Source organism: Amblyomma mixtum, chromosome 4 (genome assembly GCF_055824585.1).
Source record: "Amblyomma mixtum isolate Tamu chromosome 4, ASM5582458v1, whole genome shotgun sequence".
NCBI classification, from domain to species: domain Eukaryota; kingdom Metazoa; phylum Arthropoda; class Arachnida; order Ixodida; family Ixodidae; genus Amblyomma; species Amblyomma mixtum.
The window spans coordinates 82,313,051-82,335,712 of NC_143015.1; the positions used below are offsets into that span (position 1 = coordinate 82,313,051).

At 48.1% G+C, this 22,662-nt stretch overlaps 1 protein-coding gene across 1 annotated transcript; it reads right to left on the reverse strand.

The window, feature by feature from the left end:
* Positions 1 to 276: 276 nt before the first annotated feature.
* On the reverse strand, positions 277 to 22,517 carry LOC149347202 (uncharacterized). Its single transcript, XM_089586942.1, has 5 exons — positions 21,937 to 22,517; positions 9,361 to 10,234; positions 7,074 to 8,333; positions 5,463 to 5,687; positions 277 to 960 (listed from the first exon to the last, which is right to left on the reverse strand). The coding sequence occupies exons 2-5, from the start codon at positions 9,937 to 9,939 to the stop codon at positions 763 to 765; spliced, it is 2,262 nt and encodes a 753-aa protein (XP_089443068.1). The 5' UTR covers positions 9,940 to 10,234; positions 21,937 to 22,517; the 3' UTR covers positions 277 to 762.
* Between the last annotated feature and the right edge of the window lie 145 nt (positions 22,518 to 22,662).

Genomic DNA, 22,662 nt, shown 5'->3' on the forward strand with positions numbered 1-22,662 from the left:
TGCCATTGAATTTATTCTGGTACACGCCGCCTCTAATTATTATTCCGGAAAAACAAGACAAGAAGCGGCAAAACCAATTAAAAGAATTTGAGCATTTACCAACGACAGCTGACGGAAGCTGTCGGCCCGTAAAAGTGGGGATGGCTAGTACACGTATCCTACACTCGATGGATGAGTTCACGACGCTCCTGCAGTCACTCCAGTCGACGCCTTCTGGAAACGAACAATAGCAGCGCATACAACGAAAGGAAGTCCATGGCCTCTTTCTCTGCGTCCTATAGGTTCATGTCTTTTTATTTTCGACTCTTACCAAGATTTCAAACAATTCTTATTTTTTTTCTGAGTGGTCGTAACTTACCACTAGGTGGTCGAAATTAGTTTCACGCAGTTGAGGAGACATTCTTTTAGCGCTATATTGTCTTAAGTGGCGGACATGAGAAAGCTTCTAAGACTTGTAAATACATGCAATAGTAAACATTCATAATGGCTATTGCGTTTTGTTTCTGCTCTTCTCCGCTTGTTTTCATTCTTGGGAAAAAGTTTAGGTTCAGAAATTGAAGCCGTTCGTACATTTATACTGACAATAGAACTCTCTCCTGGATGTTTGTTAACACTATACCCATGGCCTGACAGCGTTCGTTGGCCTGTCGATTGTAACTTAGTGCATTTTGTGCGAGATCCAAGTTAAATTAGTGCAGTTTTGTATCGGTACATATGGGAGCTTTTTTTTTGCTTTTCAATTCTGCTCGACGCGGACGCTGGCTACGTCCGTCGCAGTAGCGGCTTCTGGACCCCCTTGGGACTCTCGGTGTGAGGGGGCATGGCCCGACCGGTGGCCACCGAAGCCAGGGCCGACGATGAAGCGGACAGCGTTGAGTGCAGCGCTGTGGTGAGGGTGGTGGACGTGCTCCTCAGACGTCGCCGCCGTTCCGCTCGTGTCCCGCACAGCCTGTCCCGAACCTGCCAGGAAAATTAATGACATTGGGCAGCCAAGAAATCCTACAAACGGTCATAATGATCAGCAAGCTAACCACCCCCATTGCAAGACAAAAGGCCTCTATTATGCCCCTCCAATTAATCCTTTATCCCCGCACACTTCCTGATGTCTTCCGGCCACCTTACTCTCTCCGCCCCCGCTAGGCTTGACTTCTGTACGAAGGCACTCCGTTACCCTTAATCACCCTCCGTTACCCTTAATCGGTATTCTTGCCTTCACACTAGATGCCCTTCTCATGGCCATTTTTGATTGGTTTCGACTAGGCTGTCATTAACTCGCGTTTCTTCCGTGACCCACTCTGCTGTCTTCATCTCTCTCGGCGTTACACCTATCACTTTGCATAACTTTATGCGCTGTCCTAACCATAAGTTTATCTTGTAGCTTGCGAAAGCAATACTACTCGCACTTTCAAGCCTTCTCGTGACACGGCCGCAGTTACGTTTGATATTTAGCGGAGTGAATACGGGCGACCAACTCGCTCCTACAGATAGCCCAGCTGCAGTTACGCCGCGCCGCGCACCTGTGGCGCTACTGCCGCTGTGACGTCATACCAGCTGTAGATTATGGGCGACGAACTCGCTTCTTCAGAGAGCCCGGCTGCAGTTACGGTGTGTGTTTGCCGCGCTGCGCACCTGTGGCGCCACTGCCGCTGTGACGTCATACCAGCTGTAGATTTTCTCTCTCTCTCTCTGTGCCAAAAAACGCGGCGCTGAAGCCATAGACGACCTTCGGCGTTCGTTGTGTTCATTGGCGTTGACCACGTTTTCCGCTAGGCGAGCGCTCGCGGTGAAGAACGCCAGCTGTGCGTAGTGACCTCACTTGCACCTGGCGCATGCGCAGTATGGTCGTGCAAGAGCACACGAAACGGCTAGACTGTGGGCAATGTATAGCTCACGCAACAATATACGGCTACGCGCAGATATTGCTTTCGCAATCCTCCAGTTTTAACCAGAGCTAAACCACAGCCAATTTTTTTTTAAATGTTTTTACCTTTCACTGTTTTCACCTCCCCTTTTTACATTCCAGTCGTTCCCTGAAAGTTTCGGCCTGTTTCGTGTTTGAGGGACAAGGAGTACGACAGTGTGTTGACTTGTACGAATAAATTATCGCGTTCTAGCGACAGAGCTACTTTTCTCAAAAAGGAAGGCGCGAAATCATCGCCAGAAATGCAATGCTGTCAGGGTTTTTCACCTGATCATTTCGGAGGCCTGACTGCACCCAAATCGCTTAAGCTACTTTCAGTGGCCACTAAAATTGCTGATGAAGTGTCGGCAAAAGTTGTTTCCTTTTTTAAAGAAAATTTTCGTAATACTGATTACGATGAACATTACCCACAAGGTGCGAAATATTAAAAAGAAAGAAAAACTCGATACATTTGTCATGTGCTTTTTAAACCATATCTATATTGGTCTGCATATCGACTAGGATACAAAGTGCACAAACATCTCTCGTTTTTAATTTTTCTCTCAATAAAACAGTAACTTTAATTTCTAGCGTTACTGTACTACGACACTTGCCAATATATTGCCAACAGCAGGGTCATAGTCATAGCTACCTCTAATGTTGAGAGCAAACATAAGATGACTGTGTGCAAAAGCCGCCCCTGACAAACAAACTAAATCCTGAGCGTCCTGCTCATGAGCTCTTCATGCAAAGCCGTTTTATGTCACTACTGCACATAATATTAAGCTTGTTTGGGGGGCATGCGCGCAGTTTTCTTGTGTTATGACGCTGAAAATTAATGCTGTTCTTGGAGATTTTTATTTCGCATTGAGGGTTATTTTTTTTACTCTGCCAATTTATTGCAGTTCTCCAGTCAACGGGACTGTAAAGACGAAATGATTAGAATATGTAACAATTAACCTATATTTTGATTAACTGGACATTATAGGGTTAACTGGACGCCCACCTGGTGACGCATGCAGCTAACTAGCTGCAGACAGTTGCATATACACGGCCATTTTATGCATTTTTTGTAGATAATGTCTATGATTATTACTGCATCTGCATTTATGCACAGGATACTTAGGGGAGGCAACATGCTGATTTATGTCGACATCGTGCAGCAAAGCCTAAACTTGCGTAGTGTTCTCGCTCGCACTCGTGCAAACGTAAGGACTAGACAAAAAATGACCAAACTTCAGGAAACAGTGACATGACAGAATTGGGTGGATCTTACCGTGCTTTAAATCATGAATTCATAAAAGAAGTTAATATTCGTGGAGAAAGCCAATCTCAGTCAGCTCAGACGTGCACCTACAGGAGAGAAACGAATTTGTGAATTTTTTTTCAGGTGAATGGAATTATTTTTCAGACAAACCATTCCTTGACGTTAAGAGGTTTTTCAAGTGAAAATTAAGATCGCTGGCGTGGCAAGCGTGCGCGATCTTTCCTTAAAGTCGCCGGCAGTCATGATTCGGGCGAAGGGTTGAAATGCGGGGCAGTTGGTACATTGTACAACGAAAAAAACCAGTCACACAAGACGAGGGACAAGAGGAGTGTACACGCCACAACGACTGTTTGGAGTTTGGACTGGAGGAGTATGGAGCAGAACTAAGAAGCCGTGAAAAAAAAATACCCGAGTTTTTTTTTTTTAATTTCTTCTCTCTTGACTTGACAGCCGCTGCTAGCCCTCTTCTCGTTAGTTTTAAAATGAGCTGGGCTGAAGGAGTAACACGTTAGCGCCTTCTTTGCAAGTATAAACGGTAGGAGAGAAAGCTGTTGCGTCAGCTCACGTTTGCTTAACAGCCGGTACTAAACATTACTTGAAAACAAGCAGGCACCCTGTTAGCGCTTGGGGTGACCTGCGATTTTTATTTTTTTTTTGTCTCGTTGGGTTGATGCTCCCAGTCGACCCTCGGCAATAAACAGAGTTGGGCGCCGATTTCGCATATTAAGAGTCTAACAATATGTTTTATGAAGATGGCTTTGCACTAAGCTGCGGGTTTTAAGTGCTTGGGGCAATTCATTGAGGACTGTGGGTAAACGCGGGGGACGGAGCTCGAGGACTTCGAGCAATGTGTTCTTGCCACTGTTCCACAGTTTCTTTTTTTCTGCATAGTTTTCTTCCTCGTCGTTCCTCTCGACAATCTGATAGGACCTTATATATGTTGAGGTAAGATGTTGTTGTCTGAATGCTTTAGGACAGAGGGGACACTAACTCGGAGCGTAATGCTCTAAGGCTGTGTTACTAAAGAATGAACTGCACGTGCTATGAAATCCCCAAAGCTTTGAGTATACGGCTGTAGTCAGGGATGACTGTTCGCAATAACATACGGCGAGTCCACGCAATCCAGTGTGTGTGTGTGTGTGTGTGTGTGTGTGTGTGTGTGTGTGTGTGTGTGTGTGTGTGTGTGTGTGTGTGTGTGTGTGTGTGTGTGTGTGTGTGTGCAGCCGCCGTTGCTCAGTGGTTATGGTGCTCGGCTGCTGACCTGAAAGACGAAGGTTCGATCCCACCCGTGGCGGTCGAATTTCGATGGAGGCGAAATTCTAGAGGCCCGTGCACTGTACGATGTCAGTGCGTGTTAAAAGAACCCCAGGTGGTCGAAATTTCCGGAGCCCTTCACTACGGCGTCTCTCATAGCCTGAGTCGCTTTGGGACTTTAAACCCCATCCGGTCACTTTCAACTAAGTGTGATAGCGGTAGCGCTGCTACAGTTCCTTTTTTTCCACCTTGCGCCCGTTATTCGTGCTTTGCCCAAGTGGTTACGTTCCATTCTTACTCAAATTTGCAGTCATACCAGCGCATGGAGGTGTTCGAGAGTGGAGAAGGAAAGCTCGCGCGTTTCCACACCTCATAACTTCCTTCTACTCTTACGCTACCTGTCACGGGACTCCAGGGAGTTGTGCCGCACTTTTCCGGCAGTCGAAACATATCCCCCAAACAGTGTTTCGCGACCGATGGACACGGCATGGAGAGCTTCGTGTAACAGTTTGTGCGTACTTCTCGGCTCTTTTTGCTGAAGGTCAGAGAGAAGCACTTGTTCACTCAGGGATCACACGAGGACAGCTGAGCTTTCGTCTCTAGCTGAACTCTCTTTAGACCAGCGGTCGTCACTCAAGATACCAGGGCAGCCACAATCTCTTGCATCGGTGTAAGCTGTGTAAATATCGAGATTGTTATTCGGCGTTACTTGGTTTGGTTTTATGGGTCTTAAATTCCCAAAGCGGCCCAGGCCTTGAGGGACGCCCTAGTGGAGGGCTCCGGTCAATTTCTACCACCTTGGGGTTTTTAATGTGCGCTCACATTGCCAAACACTCGGGCCTCTAAAATTTCGCATCCATCGAAATTCGACCGCCTCGGCCAGGATCGAACACGCGTCTTTCGGGTCAGCAGCCGAGCGCCACAACCACTGAGCCACCGCTGCAATTATTGCGCGAGAGCACAGGCTTTGGACAGTGCCCTCCTCGGGACTCATGTATTTTTCGACGTATCTACTGAAAAAGTTGGCAACCATTCACTTACCATGCGAAAGACGCTCCTCTTGAATGTGAACGCGAAGAATATGAATGCGCCCTGCAGGGCGCAGAACACGATGAACGGGTACCAGAGCTCGCTCACCCCGCTCAGGGGAGCCGCGAAGCCAAACACCCACGTCAGCCCGAAGACCACGGCAAGCTTGACGTAGAGCGTCAGTCGGCTCTGCTCACTGTTGCCTCCGTTTGACACCGACCGTCGGGCCATCTTGGTCTGCAAGGGACCGCGAGTGTCGAACGTTCGTCAATACCTTTGTGGTGGAGCTCGAGGTTGAGTGTTTTGGACCTCGTCTACGCTGCAAAGGGCCCAATGTTTTGATTTGGCAGGACTTCTTCGCAGTCGGCCCTCTACACACAGATTCATCGTTATCGATCCAGCTAGGCCCTCACGTGCTGAAGTGCCTCCCCCGTTGGTCTCTTGCGTCGGCTGCGGCCACCCCATCTGAAACTTCCTGAAATTCTCCATCTGAAATTTCCGGAGCCCTTCACTTCGGCGTCCCTTTAGCCTGAGTCGCTTTAGGACGTTAAACCGCCATGAACCATACACTGCCTTAAACTTCCTGGTCTCATCCACCGATATCTCGGGTTCTCTCTTGTACGCTTGCCTACTCCGATGGTACGTATTCTCGCGTTAGATTACTGCCTCTGTCCAGTTTGATTTCGGATATAACTCCTCGTTCATCCGTGTCTTTCTTAACGTGATCCCTATAAATTTTTCTTTCTAAGTTTGTATGTTTCCTGCAGTTTAAGCCTCTAGCCTCACAGTTTCTGCACTCTAGGTGAACAGTGGCAAAATGAAACCTTTATGAAATTTTCCAATTAGGGATACTATTGGCAAGCTGCTATTTTCCAATTGAGAGCGCTTGCCGAGTCTGCAGCGACTTATCCTTATTATTCTAGCTCTGTCGCTGTGTCGTGGTTTGAGCCTGCGCTCACTGCTACTTCTTTAGATTAACATGTGGCGTTGTTCTCAAGTTTTGAGTTTTTATGCGCTCCTTCTATAGAGCTAACGCCAAAAGAAGTCAGCTCGCGTTTTCTGTATCTAACCCTTGAAAATTGACAAGTGGTTTTTGGAGAAAGGAAATGCTCAATATCTGTCTCGCGTCTCGGTGGACACCTGAACCGCGCCGTAAGGGGAGGATTATAGGGGGAATTAAAAGATGAAAAGAAAAAAGAGGGGCCGTAGTGGAGAGCTCCGGAATAATTTAGACCATCTGGGATATTCTATATGGACTGGCATCGCACAGCACACGGGCGCCATGTACGTTTCCCTTCCATTAAAACGGGGCCCGCCGCGGTCGAGTTCGGATAAGGAAGCCAAGCGGCCTGACCACTGGGTCACCTCGGAGGGTTTAGTTAACCTTTCCCTCATCTAGGTGACGTCACGTGAAAAAAAAATAACCCTGCCCATTATTCGCTTATTTGATTTGTCAATGTTTTCATATCCAGCTCTCCATATTCTTAAGCGGCATAGGACGTCACCAGTTTGTTAGAACTAGAAATGGAGCTTAAATGTGCGTAATTTAACGTGAGAAACAGTATAGTTGCATTTTAAGGTACTTAAAAACAGTGCTAAGACTTGTTCGCGAGAAAAGATTACCTGTTGAGTGGTTTGATGGATGCTGCGCGCTGTCAGCACGAACAGAACGGCGTTGGAGAGTAGCAAGAGAAGTACGGGCGCCCCGAAGAAAGCAATGAGACTTAGTGGCCGATTGATCCAGCAGTACGGCCAGCCGTACGACGGACTCCAGGGTGAGTCTGGCATAACGTACTGGAGGGTGGATGACGCCGCTATGAGTAGCGCCGGCGCGAACCAGGCGTACGCTGAGTACGTTGCAAACGCGCTCCCGGCTCGAGAGCTTCCACTGACACCCTTGCGGAAAGTACGTTGGACGTCCATAGCCATCACGTTCATCCAGAAGAAAGCTGCGAGATGGGCGGCGTGAGAAACCACAGCGCACACACTGCAAACTGCCGATCCGGGCGATAAGAAGAGTCCGCCAGCCACGAAGCTGCCTTGGGCCACGAGAACCGAAAGCGCGAGGCAAAGGACCAGCCTAGACGGCCCGGTGCGCAGTTTCGGTAGCAGGGCGTACGCCATCACGTGCAGCACTAGACACACCACTGAAATTAGCAGGAGGACAGTGGACAAAACCTCTTGGAAGCCTGCTGGCCTCAAGGCTACCGGCGCCGTTGACATGCACGCCATCACTGCGTCGGGTCCATCTCGGTGCCAGCGGTCCGGTTTGAGTTCTTCAGAGCCGGACGCTGGAAGAATAGTCGCGTTGTCTTGCACGACGACCTGGTTGAGTCCCAGCCGAGTCCACTCGCAGTCATCGCGTCGCACGCAGACGTCGGTCGGACAATCGATCGGCACACACCGTTTAGCGAAGGGCTCGTAGATCTCTTCGCGTCCGCATTTGTTGTTGGACGCTTCGACTGAGAGGGCTGACGCGTGCCAGTTGCTGAAGTCCATGACGACCGCGTAAGACACGACCCCGGGTGGAGGCGGCGGTGCGAGCTGGACATTCGGATCGCACTTAAGGTTTTCCGCAGTCTGTCCGTTGCAGAGGGCGCAGTGCAGGTTTCTGTAGACTAGGAGCTGTTTGTCATATACCATGCTCGCGTAGCTGTGGCACTTGTTTCGAACCGTCGCGTCAGCGTATGCTTCCGGGCATGTCATTACAATGCGCCTGGGTGTGCAGGGCGTGACATTGAGCTTTTGTGCGAAGTCTCGCTCAAGGAGCTCCTTGATAGCCATGTAGCACCGGGACCTGCCTGGTCCGCTGCCCCAGCGGAACGTCACTGCTCGATAATTGTAGGAATAGCGGATGTCTGTGGCTGTTCCTTCTTCCAGTGCCTACGAACAAAAAATGGTAAATTATCAGCTCTCCATGGCCTCCTTGTTTTGCGCTTACATGCAGATAAGTGCTCAAGATATGCCCAATTTTGATTTTCAGGTGTCATTGTTTTAGGCTGGGTTATGGGTATACAAGGGTAGACGTGCAGGCTAGTTGGTGAACCATGATTCTTTAAAACAGCGCAAAAGACAGGGACACAGATAGACACAGCGCTGTGTGTGTCTTTTCTATCTGTGTCCCTGTCTTTGGCGCTGTTTTAAAGAATCATGGGTTATGGGCTTTAGCGTCGCAAAGCGACTCGGGCTATGAGGGACGCCGTTGTCGAGTGCTCCGAATTATTTCGACTACCTCGGCTTCTTTAACGTGCACTGATATCGCGCAGTACACTGGGCTGCAGCATTCCGGCTCCATAGAAATGCGATCGCCGTAGCCGGGATTGAACACACGTCGTCCCGAGTCAGCAGCTGATCACGGTAATCACTACGCTAGCGTGGCGGCTTCATTTCCAAGTGTGAGCCGACTTCTTGAAATTGGACAAGGGGAGAACGATGAAAGCAAGAGAGCGCTCCGATGTTTTCAGAATCACGTTCCGTTCATTCCTCTCACGTTATTGGACGAATGAGATAATGTGAAAGCACGCATTAAAACCTCTAAACAAGCTGTTGCCACGCACTATCTGTACGAAAGCCGCGGAAGCACTCACTAATATCTTAATCGCTGGTAAAGTATGAAGCCAGTTTAAAATAACCAGTCTTATATTTTACACACGAATGGAATATGACGGTCATGGGCACAGGTAATGGCCTGCTTCGAATTGATGCAGCCGCTACGCTTACGAAGTCGACATCGCCACAGCAGGCTAGATCGCGTAACCGTTGTTTTGATTTTTACGTGGGCTCGAACAGTGATGGTGAGGGGTGGAAAACAAAAGTCGGGATTCAGCAGTCTGAATGATTACTGCCCCACGATGTTTTTTTTTTATGCGGCTCATGTGAGGGAATCCTTCATGGCAGCTTGAGTCCTTACCTGAGATGCAGCTGCCGGAGTGCAGTTCATCAGATTCAGCTCCCAGGTGCGCAGGTCCCTCGTGTCGCCGTTGCATGACGCGCAGTAGGCGTTCCGGTAGAGCATCCCGGAACGCCTACTTAGAACGGGCAAGTCATCCAGGTAGGAGAGCTTGAAGTTAGTCCGTTTCTCGGCCTCGCACCGGAGCTTGGTTTCGTCTTTCTCGTCCATGGGGGCCCACGAGTCCGGGCATCGCACCACCGCCAGCAAGTCTCGCGTGTATCCGGCTGGCACGCAGGCGAGGCGCGGTCTAGGCACCGGTTCCAGGAATCTGTCCGCGCAGCAGTCCCCCCTTTGCAAGCACTCCTGCCGTGTCCGGCACGCGCACATGTTCGGCTTCCCTTCACCCGCGTCGCAGCGGTCTCTGCAAATTGTGGCGTTCAGGCCCGCGGCGATCCGGTCGGCGAGGAGGTCCTCCGGAGTTATCGCTTCCGCGGCGAGCGACGCAGACGCGAAGGCTAGTAGCAGCGCAGTGCAGCCGCGGAGGCAGGCCCCGAGCGACCGAAGTTGGTGGCGGCGGCACTGAATGGCGGCCGCCATGACGGGGGTTGCGGCCCGAGCTGGTTGCCTCGGAGCTCAGGGGCTGGCGCTTTTACGGTGGCACGGCGCTGCTTCCAGGTCGGCCGGCTGCGCGGAGGAGACGTGTTTATTTTGCCGCCGCCGCGGTTGTTTCTGCTGCCGGTGGATTGCACCGTCGCCCGCGGTGCCCATATGGTTGCCGGTTACCGCCGCCGTTGGCGCCGTCATTGCCGGCAATGATGATGCGCCGGCTTCCTAGAGGCGATTTCATTGCGGTCCCCCGGGTCGTTTTGAGCTTTTGGCCTTGTGGCTGGGCCTGCAAATAACCGAGAGGGGTTGGGGAGGAATATGAGCGATGAGTGAAGCAATTGAAGATCCACTGCCGGTCGTCAACGAGTCCGCCTCAGAAATCAGCAGCGTTTATTCTTTTTGCGCCCAAACGGCCAGCTAGAACTTCAGGCCAATGGTCACCTAAACTGGGTTAAAAAAGCGTATATAAAAGAAGTGCGGGAAACGCTTCTCAATATAGCACAATGCTGCCGCCAAACTCTGATCGTAAAACGTCGCCGCGAGTCGTAAAAAGAGAGGCGCGTCGCATGATCGCTACAACTGCGCCTTCTTAGATGCGAAAGTACGCCTTGCCGCAAGCGAAGAGCGAAAGCAGATGGATAGCTCCAGCTGTGGGCAAGAGCATGCCGATATCATCTCCATGGCTTGCATTTATGATGGGGAGTTCGGAACTGCAACAGCCGTAAACTGTGCAAAACTCGAAGGGCAACAGCTTGGCGGAAATCATGGCCGGTAGTTGTGGGATGTTTGCGAACATTTGGGTTCTACCTTGTAGCTTACAGGCTGAGCTTGCATTTAATAATGAACCATGGCGGTGACAGGAGTGGATTTCGTCTTGTAGGATAAGTTTTGAGATGTTTAAGAAACGGCGGTAAAGTTCAGCTTCAGTCCAACCTTACAGACTTATACAGGGTGATATTTTTCATCCTTTACAGATGTTTATTTTAAAACCTGTGAGAGATAAATCGGAGCATTCTGTTGAGTTGGATTGTACAAGAGGGGTACGTACCTCATATGGATCAAGAACTAAACTAGTAATTTAAACTACTACTCTCTCCTAGTGCGGTCTTCGGTGATTTCAAATTCATCACTGAGCGAATTTCGACTTGGCAATATCCGTGGCATGAACTCCTTCCATATAATGCGCCGCCAGTAAGCGGTATTCCGAGCGTCGGTAAGCGTGTGCCTGCGTGTATTTCGTGAAGTGCGATGCGTTAAATGCGTGAAATATTAACATGTTACATTTCCTCTTACACCTTTTATGCTAAAGCTCTACAGCATTACAGCATGCATCTCTTGGAGCCCTCCCAGTTTGAACCCAAATTTATTGTCCCGCAAACATGGACACGGTTGTGGAAACGGGGACATCGACCCTCTGTCTCGGGACCGATTTGGCAATTTCCTCTCACTTATGATGACCATTTCAGTCTGCGTAGGTTAGTTAAAGCGTCAAACGCGGAGTTGAGAGCTGCATTATATCAGCTGACCTTTCTTTTCCTTTTTCGGCATCACGGCTGAAACAGCATTTTCAATTAATAAATGAAGCCGAAAGTGAATTAAAGGCCTCTGTTATAAGTAGCTAAAACTTTCATTCTATCGTTCCGAAGCAGAAACAGTAGGCTGTGTTCATTTCAAAGTCGCCGTTAATCTGAATGCGACTAAGTCAATCCGAGTGGCAGCGTTCGTATTTCTTTTTTTTTTTGCGTAAAATAACGAGCTTTCTTCAAGGTACGCATAGTTGAGAATGATCGACTTAGTTCTGACCTTTGATAGCGTGTTATTTCCCCTCGAGTACCCCGAGGCGATGAAGTCGTGAGCATGTGAACGCAAAGGCATGCTGAAGATTTTAAGGAAATTCGCTAGATAAAGTGCATGATCCGGGCTTCTCCAAAGTTGGTTTCGAACGGGGCCGAAAGTACCTAAGCACGGAAGAAAAGGCAGAGACCTGGGCAGCTTCGGGTTTGAACGGGGTCTGGCATTATATTATACCTCCCTCTGTGTTTGACAAAGTTCAGCTCTCAACCAGTGTGCTTTTTGTATGTGTGTGTGTCTGCGGGTATTAGTGTGGCAAAGCCCTAAATGCAGGTTGAGTTATAGAAGTTGGCTAACTAGGCCGCATTATAGCTTTGGCTGCAGCACAACAAACATCAAACGCCAGCTTGGATGACAACCCCCCTTCAACATAAGAGAGGATGTCTGGGATTTAAATTTTATCCCCATGTATTTTATAGCGACACTGGTGTCGAGAAAATTATTTATCTGAAGGCCTCGCTCTGTATTTCTCCGAGATCCTTTAAGAGAAAATATAAAAGAATCCATCTCAAATTTTTTTGTTGACTTTCTTCCCGTTTACAGTAAAGAAAGAAGTTGAATGCTATCCACCAAGTTCTTCTGAGCTTTGCTTGAGACTAATTTCCTTTGATTGTACAACCCTTATATAATTCTGAATTGTAAACACTGCTCATTCGATCTGTCTGTCTTTTTCTAAAATTTTTGTGCTGATGACACGGTTTGGTAGTTTTCACACCCTAAAATAATGCCCATGAGCGATTCGGGCAACGAGGGACCCCGTATTGGCGTGTTTGAAATGATTTCGACCAGCTGGCGTTGTTTAACGTGCGCGTTCTTTTACATCGCGTAGTACACGGGCTGGACGTCCAGCATTTCTCCAAAACCGAAATGTGACCGCCACGGCTCTGATCGCATCAGCATGATCGAACCTGCTGACCAGCATCAGCAGGTTATCACCACGGTGGCTTTAAATCGAAATACAAGATCGATACCTTAAACAAGAATCTGATCCCTACCATTCGTTTTGTCTTCGAACTAACGGAAACCGCAACGGGCCTTTTCACTGTTCACAGCTTGGTTGAGCGCGCGTGCGTGTTGTACTTGTTTGATGGCTGTTTGAAATCCGCCAATCTGAACGCTCCTGGCACAGTCCAGTGGTAATATGGCTGCGCTAAAAAAAGGCAAATGTGAAAAGGTCTATAGAACTGTTCAGGGCAATGCAATTACCGGTTCATAAGCAGGTCTGTTTTGAGGCTAATGGAGTAGTGGGCGTATAATCGGGGCAGCGGGGCTGAGCATACGAGCGGCCTGCTTTGGCTCACTGATCTAGGCCGCCGCGAATGTTTTGACGTTGATAAGGCAAACACTCGGCGTGTTTACGCCGGCATCATGCTGCGCAGCTAGCCCAGGTCAGAAGGGAACAGACTCCGTTCTTGTTTCGACAGCGAGAAACATGTGGTCTCTTGAGAGGAAAGGGGACAGTTTATAGCAGAACGCGACATGGTTTCCTTCGGGCGAGACGAAGCTTAATCTTTTTCGCATAGGGAAGGCTACGCTGCTATTTGTGCCGTTTGCGGGGTGTGCTCAGTAGGGAACGCTATGGGCCGGATAGGATTGCATGAGATGTACACTTTTGCATTCTTTCGTACTGAACTGTTTGCTTTGTCTTTGCTGTGCGGCTTTGGGCGTCTAAAGCTGGATGATTTTGGTAACTGAAGTCGCTGCGCGGCTTATCAGTATGCGTTTGTATCGTAGTGCTGTTGTTTGGGTGACAAATTGTGTTTTTTTCCGCCTTCAAGTTGTGTGTGGTGGATATTTAATGGTGTCAAACGCCAGAGACCAATACTCGTTAATAAATTCGTAAATACACTGTTTTGTGTATTCCTGTTTACGCATGTTAGAGACTGACTGAACGAATATTGCAAATAACTTTGAGAAAAATGCGGAAACCTTGGACAACGTGTGAAGTTCGTACCAAAAAAGGACTTGCAAACCCCATGTTTCGAGAAGATGATTTGGAGTGTTGTCAAAGGCTGTTTTTTTGCGTCTTAAATATTCTTGTCTGTGCCTTGATTGCCTTTACGCCAACTACGCAACGCGTGTTTCGCAAGCTCAGGCATACTGAAGCACAAGTGATCATCAGCGGAAAAAAGAGTTTTCGACAAAATATAGGGACGAACACAGGGCACCGAGGGCTCAACGCCAACATTGAACTTCATATGCCATCGTGAAAAAATGTACCAATTTTTGATTAACCCACCCCTTATGTAATACCCCGAAAGGGGCCTTTAAGGTAAATAAATGAAATGAAATGAAATGAAAAATGTGGATGGGCTCTATGTGACGACCCTGCGTTTCTGTTTAGTTATTCACACGTTAATCTTTTATCTTGCCATCTTCTAATTTATGCAGGGTTTTTGGTTTGGACCGCTTAAATATTTTGCAAATGCTGCAAGTAATAAAGCACTTTATTGATGTCACTGCTTCTGATAGTGGGAAATGTATGCCTTCCTTCTGAACTCATGCAAGTATGAATGTTAACTCGCGGAAAGTTTGGAATTTTAATGTCCCGTATATTGGCTGGATAACGCCAGTGTTCCATTGGTATTTGTCGAGAATGATGCTTGGTTATATGCGCTTTTGTTTAATCCGCGGTCTTGTCCGAACTTTCTGGGGATGTGTTTATCTGTCTTGCTGCAGACAGTGAAATGTAAATTTCCATACTCCGCATGCACGTGGTGTTTACTGAGACATAGGAGATTTTCTCCTACAAGATCGCGAACAGGTCTGCCTGACAGTTTCTAATATCAGTCGGTTCGCCGTCACTCTTGCCGTGTTGCGTGCTTCCGATGTACAGCATTCTTACATCTAAAAATTTTCTTCCGACTGACCTTAACTGTCTTGGATTGTTTGCTATTGCTATAGCGCGACTAGAAGGTCTAGTTAGCATAGCGCGTTGTAAGCAGCATATTTGGTATTGGACTATGACTGACAGAGAAGGGGTGACTCCAAATAGCTAGAGAAACTGGGTGGCGATATCAGCACAAAATTGGCAGTGCCTTAGCTCGGCTATGCCAGGATATACGTAGCGACAGCTAAAGCGAGTGGAGGCGAGCGCAACAACGAGCCAAGCGGTGCGACGTCATGCCAGATGGCGCGGCGGTTGCTAGGCAACCGCGAGCTGCTGCGGTTGCTAGGCAACCGGTGCTCGGAGCACCGTCAGCGCGAATTCGCAAGTTCGTGGCCAATGTAGCTTTCGCTACAAAATGTACGCTGCGGTCGCCCAAGGATTTCATGATGGACGTTTGGGATACGCGCCTACAACTTCGACAATATCTCGAACTTACGCGCGGGATGTTTCTTGCATTGCTCTTACGTCTCATCCAGCTGAGCAACCCAAAGCGATAAGGCCGCGTGCCGGTGGCGATAATTAAATAACAGCCAAGACGTCACATTAAGCTTCGTGGCAATATTGGAATGTTATGGTTTTTTATGTCTGCATTTTTTTTCTTTCCTATGCATCTTTCGGCTGCTGATTATATTGCTTCTGCAGCTTGCACTTAGTGCGCTATTTTCGCTTTGCCTACGAAACGGCGCAACGCTACTGGCGAAAGTTGCATGGGGGGTGCTTGCTTCGCCGGCGCCTGCGAAAATGCCAAAACGAAACGCTCATGTGGCTCCAGGGCCGTTAAGCCGCGAAGGACACGATGGAAGCCGCGCCGCAACGAATCGGCAGCGCCGCATGATCTGTGCTCGCTCAGATTGCGGCCAAGACTGCTTTGTTTCTCTTGTTCATGCTGCTTACATCACACATTTCGCAGTGAGCGGAAAGTGTGTCACAAATATGAAAGCAACCCTAATGTTGCCGCTCTCGAGGTGGCGCCTTCGCGTTTTGTTGTGTGGGCGTTTTGTGGTAAATTTTAAGAAAAAGATGCTGCAGGTCGGAAAGTTGCAGTAAAGAGCAGCTATATCTCGCCTTTCTAACCGCCGGAATACAAAACAGACACTGCATTCAGGCAGATCTGTTGCTTCTCGCGCAGAGCATGAGTCTTTTTTTCGCGTTGTGGTTCGTATCCTGTGCACGTGTTTGACAAAAAGCTTCAACAGCGTTGATCTTTGCAGGTACTGTAGAAACTTTTCGTTGCCTGTTCAGATTACAAATATTCAATACATGAGGTTAAAACTGATAAGAAAAGGTCAACTACTTACTGAATCTATTTTGAAGTTTATATCCCAGGCTTTACAACTTGTTATTCATACAAACAAATGCACAATATTCCTTCTGGATATGCTGTATTAAAAAGAGCACTCGTTCATATCCTGTCCCGCATAAAATTCCTGTCACTTTCATTGTGGACGCTTACAACTATATTTATCAATCACTAATGAAACTTATTCGCCTAATTTCGTCCTTTAATTGCTTAATGAATAGCTACCTAAGCTTTTCCAGTTTTATGTTTCCAGTTTCACCAGTTTTTTTTTTCGTTTCGCTCCAGATGGTAATGCCATAAGCGCCTTGCTTGCTCAAAAAGTTCTCAAAATAACGTTCCTAGCACTACACGCAAATTTTGCCATAAAGTCTCTATGTTTCACATAAGCACGAACGTCTGTACGCACACTCCCCGCAGTCCTTATTGCGTTTTGCTTGCGTTGCTTAGCCTAGCAAATGTGCTTCCATAAGCGGATCCACAGTAACTGCATTTAAACTGGCCCCAAGTACTTGTGCTTATGGGGGGTCTCCAGACTGCCACCGGTATTTTTACTGCGACAGCGATTAAAGTCTCGCCCTTTTAGCATGGTAGTAGCGGTAGTAGTCTGCTCAAACTATGGGTTTTACATCCGCCGCGGTGGCTCAGTGGTTATAGCGCTTGTCTGCTGACCCGAAAGACGCGGGATAGATCCCAGCCGGTGCGGTCGAATTTCGATGGAGGCTTAATTCTAGAGGCTCGTGTGCTGTGCGATGTCAGCGCACGTTTAATATCCCCAGGTTCTCGAAACTTCGGGAGCCCTCCACTACAGCGTCCCTGACGTTAAACATCATAAACCAAACCAAACTAAGGGTTTTGTAACTACGAGAAAGGAGGATGGTTGCCCGCGGGCAAGAACAACGTTTTCTGCTGCGACGTCGGCTTTTGTCTTTCGGTTACCAAAACAAAAGCTTTCGCTCCTATTAGAGCTTTTGCGAATATTTTGTTTTTCGTCGATAATAGCCGCAGTATTCGCGCAATTTCGATGAACTATTACCAAACATGGCATGTGCCCCACAAGAGCGCCACGTGAAAGAAAACGGATCGCGGTACGCCCCACAAAGCTTCCAGTTTGCCGTACTTCGGAAGCGCATCCGGCGTGAGCGTTCCTGTGGGATGATACTCCCCATATCTCCGCATCCCTACTGCGTAATAATCTCGTCTAAAAGTTCGAAATGTTTTGCCTTCATCCGCCAGGATTTCAGTCCAGTTAATGTGTTGTGTTGAGTTTAATGACACATAGTTTCTCTCTCTCTGGTTTACTGGAGTCTGGGTATGGCTGGGGTATAGGACTTCCCGTACTAAAGCACATTTAGCGAGAAGACTTGTGTATTGCTCTATATAAAAGTTTATTTCTCTGTCTTTTTTTGCGAGCAGAAGAAAGCGTGGCGAAGCATAGCGGCAGAATTCACGTTTTCGGCACAACACTAGCCAAGGAAAACAAGAAACCTCGTCTCCGGGCATTCTTGCAGTGGATAGTGCTCTTAAAGAAACTTGCATGGATGGTGACGTCAGCCTTACTTCTAGGTGATACTGAGAAACTCAGGTCTCCAAACAAAGCCGCCGCAGCTGCTGCACTACTGATGACAGTTTACCTGTTACGTAGTGCGGCATAGACTTCCGAGTTAGTTGACCACGAGCACTTCACTCGAAAGACGTGCACTGCTATCTGAGTTCAGTTCTTGCAGACTTTTAAGGCGAAAGCCTTTAATGTCTCATCGTTGTAAGCAGCAGTTGTCGGCAGAAATGTCACGCTTTTCAATTGGTCGAAACGGTCGTGACGTCACAGTGCGCGAATTTCAAACGGGGCCAACTGTACTTTGGCTAGTAACCATACAACCAATTGAAGGGATCATGTAGTGATGCTCCAAGTAAGTGGGACTGAGCTTAGTTAATTGCTTAATTACCCAATTAGCCTAATTAAATTTTCTAGTCAGGCCATGTAAATAAACAAAACCGAGTAGGAAATTGGTCAAGCCCGGGAATCGAACCCCGGTCTTCGGAGTGCGAGACGAGCATGCTATCCACTCCGCCATGCCAGCTCGATGGTTTGGAATGAACAAAGGCGCGTCTAGTGAATACGGTGTCTTCGCTCACTCCCATCCTCCTCCCTTCCCTTCCGGTGAGGTTAGGTGTCCACCGAGATATGTGAGACAGATACATTTCCTTTCCTCAAAAACCAATTTACCGACGAGCGAGGCGTAGAACCGAATGGGCGATGGCGTTCTATGGACTCCCTGGCAGCGTTGCAAGATGCTGTCGCGTTCCACTCTTAGAGGCGAAGCCTAACATCTTAACCACACATCAGTGACCGCACTTTAGGCCAAAAATGTGCCCCTCTGAATTTTGACCGGTGTCCTCCGAGATTTGTGAGACCGTTACTGCGTAATTTCCTTTCCTCAAATACAATTTTAATTTTCTTCATTACGGCCCATCTTTGTCTTTCTTCTTTCACTCCCACTTCCTAACCTTCCTCTACGTTGCGGTTCAGGTGTCCACCGAGATGACAGAGAATTGCTGCGCATTTCCTTTCCTCAAAAAGCGTTGCGTTCAAAGGGCAAGGCATCGCGCCGAACGGGTGGTGGCGTTCCGTGGACTCTCTGGCAGCGCTAGAACACACTGTCGTGTTCCACTCTTAAAGGCGAAGCTTAAGCGTCATTAATTAACAGTTAATTAGTATTCAGGCATTAATCAGTAATTTATCATTAATTGGTGATTTGCCATCACTTAGTAATTAGTACTCAATTACATCTGACGCCACCAGTGCCACAGAAGCAGTCAAAGTGGTGCGGAAAACGCTTTCGCCTCTACGCACTTTAGACAAAGTGCCCCCTGAATTTTTTACACATTGCTGGACCGCTTTACGCCAGGGTGATCGAATCTCTACATCCCAGTGTCCTATCCTTGCGCCAATTTGATTACCGCACGTATTTTCTGTCCTTTTATGAAATGATAAATGTTTATCGAAAGCGTATTTTATTATATTTTTGCAGTGCTCACTCTTTTTCGTACCACATGTCGCCTTAGTCGCCTCATTCATTATGTAGCCTTTAATTTTTCGCAAGGCTACTTATTTATCGGCGAGATTCAGAACACGGCGACGTGAGCGTGGCAATCGGTAAGGCTGGTTGGTTTGGTTGGTTTATGGGGTTTAACGTCCCAAAGCGACTCAGGCTATGAGAGACGCCGTAGTGGAGGGCTCCGGAAATTTCGACCACCTGGGGTTCTTTAACGTGCACTGACATCGCACAGTACACGGGCCTCGCATTTCTCCTCCAAAGAAATTCAGCCGCCGCGGCCGGAATCGAACCCGCGTCTTTCGGGACAGCAGCCGAGCACCATAGCCACTGAGCCACCGCGGCGGCTTGCAATCGGTAAAGCATCTCTGGACATAATACTTGTATCTTATATTATTGCAGATATCCTTTTGTGTATTTCTTGTTTCGGCGTCTTAATTGCTACCACTACGTCAGCTTATCCCATGGTCCTGCCTGATTGTCGTCAGCAACCATTGAATAGTGGTCGTCTTGCTTCGTGGTTTTCTGTTTTTCCTTATGAATGATGTTTTATAATTATTACTCGCTTTTTTATGGGGTGTATTGTTATTTCTTAGCTGCTACTTGACGTCGATTTATGCGGTCGTTTTCTATTTTGATACGCGCACTTTAGAACAACCCCTTACAAGATGCCTACCTGGAGGCCTCAAAGGTATCAAAAAATAAATAAGCGGCAGTAAAAAAAAACCCTCCCACTATCTAGAGGGAAAAGAAAGGTGCTGCATTTCGTCAGATTCTGTATTTTTCGTAGTAATATTAATCCTCGACTTATTTATCATCGAAGTTCGCATTTCCAAAGAGTCACATCTGTCCTTGATTAACTAAACTCTCTCGGCTCAACTTTTTTTTTCCATTTATCTGTTCTACATAAGTCGATCGCCACTAATGACACCTTATTGAAACAGCTTCTTATTTTTAATCTAGTAGCAAGCACGTAGCCAGAAATTTCTTTCAGCTCAAAATGCTCTCGCATTTTTATGGTTTAATTACGGAGACTGGCGTGGTTGGCCGTTAATTTTGTTATCGAACACTGGGTCTTAGATGGAAGAATGGGAGCGTGCAGCGTGTTTTGGGAAACGGGAGTGGGCGCTCAGTTTGAAGTGGGGCTGTGGAGTATTTTGTTCCCACTTTACGAGCAACGGACACCAGAGGAAGATGCCTGCTCTAGACGTCCCTCTGCAAACTAACTTGGACGGCGAGACCTGCCCGGAGCCGTAAAGATTGCAGGTCTCTGCGCGTGGTGCTGACAGAGGAAAAAGGTCACCGTGCTCTGCGGTGTTTTCCTGATAGCAATCGCGAATGGCTCACTGTTTTTCTTAGAGGCTTGTTGCCCCAAACATGTCACCGGAAAACGGCTTCGAGTGAACCGCTGCACTGTGCCCTGTGTGACAGCTTGACTCCTTGGCTGTTTTGCTGTGTACAGATGGCAAGTTCGACTTGGGTGGTACACCTCGTTACCGACGAAGTTCGCTTGGTGAGCTGGGTAGCCACGCTACTTTCTGCAACGGAAGCTGGTGAAAGGCAGTCCCGATTTTTTTGGAATTGTCCCCCAAACAAACACTGTCTTTGTTTCATTGGCTTGAGCTGATACGGTTTTTTGTGCCTCAAGGTGGTGGTGTTCAGTTCCAGCCGCGGCAGCTACTTATCGATGGAGGCGAACTGTGTCACTTATAGCGCGCGTGCTTCTTACCTTCACTACTTGCCGCCATAACATGCCACCGTAGAATACTACCTTTTTGGGAGTCATAAAACTAACGCCAGGACGATACATCGCAATTCACTTATTTGCTTTGTCGAGCAGTAAGAAAATGGTGACTGTCACACTTTGGGATGTGCTATGTTCATTCGTATACCGAAACGGGCTAGTTGTAGACGCAAATACTGGGTGTATTAGATGATTTTTTGGTTCTCATAAGTGGTGGAACCTCGACTGAACTTGAACCTGGTACCCGCGTCGCTTCCTTTTGGAGGATGAGAGCCTTTTTGAAGTTACAAACTAATCGACAGTCGACAGCAATTTTTGTGGCGATATAGATGTGCTTTGGGCTTGTATTCTTCCCGAGGATACGCGCCCCGCGTACTTTTCCTACCGAATTTACGCTCAAAATGCAACCGTTCTTGGCATGATGTAGAGATATATGAGTAAGCAAAAGTGTTATTGCTGGGTACTTTTTGTCACTCCCCGAGTGTGTACTTTTTTTGCCCACCTTCTCTCCAGGTACTTGTGCATGAATATAGGCCGTAGCGTGAGTGACTTATTGGGCGTGGGAAAAATCGGCCGTATTCTGCAGTGGCACATGGCAACGTAGAGCGCATATTCGTTATTTGAGAAATTGAACCGAATTTATTTGAGAAAAACCTGGCTCTTAAGACATGCTTTGCCAAACTGTTGCACTGTTAGTAAAATTTGCGAGTTTTCATTTGAGTGCTCTGCATTGCTGAAATATGTCCTCGGATGGAATTACAGCATTGAGAGCGCAAGGTTGCGCTCAGCGTTTGCTGCGGCGATCTATGAGACAGCGGACGGAACATATTTCATATTTTTGTAAGAAGATTGCGTTTGTCACAATACATGACACTGCCTAGCGAGAAGGTTCTTAGGTGGGAAACAGCGCACCAACAACAAAAAAAAAAAACGAGGAGGGGAAGAAGGTGACACGAAGTCTATCGGTGACTAAGTAGTTCAAAGTGTAACCTATGCGCCCCAGAAAGCTGGGAAGGTTCATGAGTATCTCAGAAGGAATGCGGTGTTCGCGGGAACAGGAGTGACGTCATTTTCGGGACCTTGCAAATATCTACGCTAATCCAGACCGTACAGTATAAATACGGATTAGATAAACACCGTCTTGACTCACCTTTGCCGCTGTCGCTCTTACTCCTGGGACCACCTTCTCTTTGTCGGCGTAGCCGGCACGGTGTGCTCGTGATACAGAACACGTGGGAGGACTCGCGCAAGCATGGTTATCTCGCGCGGGAGAGGAGAGTGCAAGGGAGAGAAACGGGATCAGTTTAAACGCACTAAGAGGAGAAAGTCCGACGTGAATTTGGATCCTGTGGGCGCGGCCGTGTGTACTCAGCGCCTATTCTCAGCTACCTTTAAGCCCACTGCACTTACGTGTATGCGTTTACGTCGTACTGAATCCCAGTCTGCGACTCGGGACGCTATTCTCTCGTATCAGACCGCGTGGCGTCCGCACTCTTTCTCGCTACCGTAACTTTTTTTGTATCTGTTATTTCCCAGGCGCTCTATTGCGCTGCCCCGGCTTTAGCCCCTGCATTTATCGCAGGCTAGCACGCGCACGCGTTTCACGGGAACGGTTGTGAAACCGCGCCGCCGATTCCGCTACTAGCGACCGCTCTCCGCGTTGGGAACAGAGAGAAGCCCCGCGAACCCTTGCGCGTCTTGCACCGTATGAGTCTTAACGCTGCCTGTGGTGGCGGGCTGTCGGCAGATTGTCTAGTGACGTCAGCCCCTCCTTGCGCCACCGGAAGACGTAGACGTAGTTATATCTGTGTATTCTGGAGCGCGCTGGTTGCTTTTGGGGCGTGGTGTGTGCCGTGTTGACAGAATACGTGGGCGA